At 41.1% G+C, this 4,569-nt stretch overlaps 1 protein-coding gene across 1 annotated transcript in view; it reads right to left on the bottom strand.

Annotated features, from left to right (window-relative positions):
* LOC143028756 (uncharacterized) overlaps positions 1-752 on the bottom strand; it is a 787-nt gene extending 35 nt beyond the window's left edge. Inside the window, exons 1-2 of the mRNA XM_076191125.1 lie at positions 588-752; positions 1-457 (exon numbers count right to left, since the gene is read on the bottom strand). The exon at positions 1-457 is cut by the window's left edge and continues 35 nt beyond it. Coding sequence (XP_076047240.1) covers positions 1-457; positions 588-752 — 622 coding nt within the window. The remainder of the gene's footprint in view (positions 458-587) is intronic.
* Positions 753-4,569: the final 3,817 nt, after the last annotated feature.

Here is a 4,569-nt window from a genome sequence, read left to right as displayed (position 1 = left end):
CTCTGAAATATGATGGCACACCTTCATTGATCCAGATTTTGGTCAGGAGTTGGTGGAGCTGGCGTTGGATCACATCACCACCAAATTTATAAATCTCGGCTGGAATTCCATCAGGCCCTGCAGCTTTGTTGTTCTTCATCGCCTTAATGGTATTTCTTACCTCGTCAAGGGATAGAATTTGCGCAAGAGAGTCTTCCTTTGCTTCTTTTGGGATCATGTTGAGCACGTTTCTGTCAATAGCAACTTTGTGATTGAGAAGGTCTTCAAAATTTTCTTTCAATCTGTCTCCTAGTTTGGTGTCGATCTTTAGGATGGTAGTACCGTCCTTACTCTTTAAGGGAGCTTGCCCGTGTGTGGATGGTCCATAGATTTCTTTTACAGCGTTGAAGAAGTCTCTGGTGTCATTGGCATCTGCTAGCTGCTGAATCTCACACGCCTTTTCTCTCCACCACCGGTTCTTCAGGGTGCGGGTTGTTTTCTGAACTGTAGCTTTGCACTTCCTGTAATTCTTTCGTTTGATGTTAGATTTTGGGTCATTTTGGAAGACGATGAAAGCTTTTTATCAATCAGTTGTTTCAGAGCTTCACCATTGTCGTCGAACCAGTCTTGATGTTTCCTTTTTTGTGGCCGATGGTTTCTTCGCAAGTGGTGATGATGGCCTCTGTCAATTGGTTCCAGTCTTCTTGAACGAGATGACTGGTAGTCTTGTACTGGAGTTTGACCTGCACGAGTTCCGGGGTCTTGCAGGGCATCGATATTGAATTTTTTTTTTTTTTTTTTTTTTTTCCCCGTCTGCTTTGCCATGGTGTTTCATTTTTGGTCGGAGTTTGATCTTCATGATGGAAGTGATGAGGCGATGATCTGTCCAACATTCATCTGCTCCAGTTAAAGCTCTGGTAAGAAGCACGTCCTGCTGATCTCTGGATCTTACGACGATGTAATCAATGAGATGCTAGTGCTTCGATCTTGGGTGTTGCCAGGAGACCTTATACCGATTTTTCTGTCGAAAAAGGGTGTTGGTTATTACCAAGTTGTGTTCAGTGCATTTGGCAAGTAGGAGAGTTCCGTTGGAGTTGGCTTTTCCCACTCCTTCCTTTCCAATTATTCCTGTCCAGAGCTCATGGTCTTTCCCGACTCTGGCATTGAAGTCTCTCAAAAGAATGATTTTGTCGTCCTTATGTATGGCAGAGAGGGCGTTGTCGAGCTGGCTGTAGAATGATTCTTTATCTACATCCTCAGCATTGAGAGTGGGAGCGTATGCGCTGATGAGAGTTGCGTGCTCGTTTTTGGCGAGTTGGATTCGGAGGAGCATGAGACGTGCGCAGATTCCAATAGGCTGCTCTGTCAGTTTGGAGAGGATGGCATTTCTTATTGCAAACCCCACCCCATGGATCCGTTTTTGCTCAGGATCATAACCTTTCCAGAAAAAGGTGTAGTGGCCACCTTCTTCTCTCAGTTGGCCTTCTCCAGCTCACCGGGTCTCACTGAGAGATACAATGTCAAGGTTGAAGCGTTGTAGTTCCCGGGCAATGATGGCAGTTCGCCTTTCGGGTCTGTCTGAGTTGATAGTGTCCATTAAGGTCCTGACATTCTAGATTCCAAATTTCAATGTTGTAAGTCTTGTTCTGTATTTTCGACCGTATGATGGTGATCCCTCTGAACGCGGTTATCTAGACAGGATTTGTAATGCAGCAGACTATGTTTAGGTCACCTTTTCTAGCCCCCTTTCAAATCAGGGTGAGCAGAGTGGATCCTTAAAAGGACTGCTCAGTCGTGGCTACTGCTGCCTAACTTCTTCCCTGCTACATCCGGAAGGTAGAGCGACTGACTCAGGTAACCACCGCTTCCGTGCCAGTTCTGGACTAGGAGCTTCCAGTCTACACAAAACCTGCCCCCGTCATCCATTGCCGGTCCCCGGAAGACTTTGAGAAACTAGGAAGAAAAGAGACACGAAGACGCCTGTGCGTGCATTTGTTTAAAGTGTACATTATGCCGCACATACAGTAAAGCACACGTAAACTTGACAAGCCAGCAACTTGATCCAATGGCAAGGCAAGCCAAGACGATTAGAGTTGTTGGTTTGCTGCAGCCTTCGTCCGCCTTTGCAGCCGTTGAGTCTGGCAACTTCATCCTCCTGCTCCGCCGTTGAGGACTTACATAACCTGCAGGCAGCAGGTGGTTTGGATTCAGAGTTTTCCTTCTCCTAGCCTTTGCCTAAAGAGGCCTACCCTACAAGGCAGCAGGGACCCTAAACAGGTACTACCACTACGGGTCGAGTGGACCTGGGAGCAATGTCTGATTAAGGGGTAGCTCCACTTTCCCCATAACTCCGAAAGTATATATATATATACATATATATATATATATATATATATATATATATATATATATATATATATATATATATATATATATACGCGGCATATATACATATATATATATATATATACACGCGGCATATATATATATATATATATACATATATATGTATACATACATATGTATATAATATATATATATAAATATATATATATATATATGTATATACATATATATATATATATACATGTATATACATATGTATATACATATATATATATATATACATATATATATATATATATATATATATATATATGACTATACGCCAGGAGGCACTAAGCAACTGTTGCCGGAGTCGTTGTCTTTGCCCTGTGTGTTTGGACTGCTACGGTAGGAAACATTCAATCCTGGGTATCGAAGAGTAGGGCAGGACTCAAACTCACGACATGCAAGACTACATTTCTGAATGTGATATCAGCGCTCGTTTGTCCTGTAGTTGCCCATTAAACTTTGTTAGTATTCTTAAGTTATGTTATAGATATAATTCTTTGGAGTCCTTTTTTTTTTAAGGAAGGGATCACATGCTACTGAATAGAATAACTTGGTAACAGCCAGAATAAAAAATAATGAGTTAATATGTACATTTCAACTTAAAGTTAATCTGTCATCTAAGCTATTTTTTTAGCTCTGATCTGTGTCTATCAAATTAACGTTTGCTGTACCACATTGAGTTCTTTCACAATATATACAAATATGGAGATTAGGTGGCAATGGAACTTTAAGGCCAGAGTATGGAACTTTACTCAGAAGACGTTTAGACCTCTTGGGCCTTGTAAACAAACCTCCATACACAAGTCTTAAAACTTTATTGCTTTCTCATCTCCATATTCTGTCAATTTCTTCTTACATATATAAATACATGCACACACAAACACACACACATACACACACTATATACATACATACATACATACATATATATATATATATATATATATATATATATATATATATATATATATATATATATACACCAAGAGCTTTTTCCGCTTTATAAGGGAGTTACCCAAAGCCTAAGGCATGTACCTATTCCCACCAATTTCACTCCCATCCACCATCCTCTCCCCGCTTTCATCTTAGTTCCTCATGGATATCTGGTTTTCCACGTATTCCACCCACTGCCCTGGATCAGAGGCAATGCACCAAGAGAGAGAGAGAGAGAGAGAGAGAGAGAGAGAGAGAGAGAGAGAGAGAGAGAGAGAGAGAGAGAGAGAGAGAGAGAGAGAGAGAGAGAGAGAGAGAGAGAGAGAGAGAGAGAGAGAGAGAGAGAGAGAGAGAGAGAGAGAGAGAGAGAGAGAGAGAGAGAAATCCCTTCAGGATGCGACAAAATATTATTTTCACATAAGCACCCCTTACCCCCCTCCCTCGCCCTTCCCTTGTATAACAGTATTCTCTATACACAGTCACTCTTCACTCATCACTATCTCCTGCCTCATCCCTTCCCTGTTCAACAGATATTCCCCTCTTCCTCGACGCCCCTTTCACCCTATCCATTCACCTCATCTTCGGTCTTCCCCTCAAGTTCATTTCTTTCACCTCTGCCTTCCACACCTCTTTTACCAATATTTCTTTATTCATCCCCTCCATATTTCCAAACCATCCCAATAATCTTTCTTCAGCCCTATCTGCCTTCTCCTTTTCCACTCCCACTCCCCTCTTCACCTCCTTGTCTCTCAATCTAACCAACCTAGTAACTTGTACCATACATCTCTTACATTTCATTTCAAACATACTTAAACTAATCCTTTCTGCCTCTCTTAGATTCTAACAATCCCCACTTCATACGATCTCTTCTTTATTTTTCACAACACTTTTCAATCCCCCAATGTATTTACTTGCTTCTCTCAATCTACAGTTTACTTCCACCTCCACCCCTCGCTTTCCTGCCACTTGCGATCCTAAATATCTAAATCTATCAACTTCCTCCAGCCCTTCCCCTTTTAGACTTCCAATTCACTGCCATTCTTTACCCTTGTATATCTCATCACCTTATGTATATACGTGCGTATATGTATATGTATATGTATATGTATATGTATATATATATGTATATGTATATGTATACATATATATATATATATATATATATATATATGTGTGTGTGTGTGTGTGTGTGTGTGTGTGTGTGTGTGTGTGTGTGTGTGTGTGTGTGTGTGTGTGTGTGTGTGTGTGTGTGTGTGTGTGTGT

This window comes from Oratosquilla oratoria, chromosome 10 (genome assembly GCF_046742065.1).
Source record: "Oratosquilla oratoria isolate Oo_2021 chromosome 10, ASM4674206v1, whole genome shotgun sequence".
Classification (NCBI taxonomy): Eukaryota; Metazoa; Arthropoda; class Malacostraca; order Stomatopoda; family Squillidae; genus Oratosquilla; species Oratosquilla oratoria.
The sequence above is the reverse complement of the archived record's forward strand: the minus strand, read 5'-3'. Positions and strand labels throughout refer to the sequence as shown.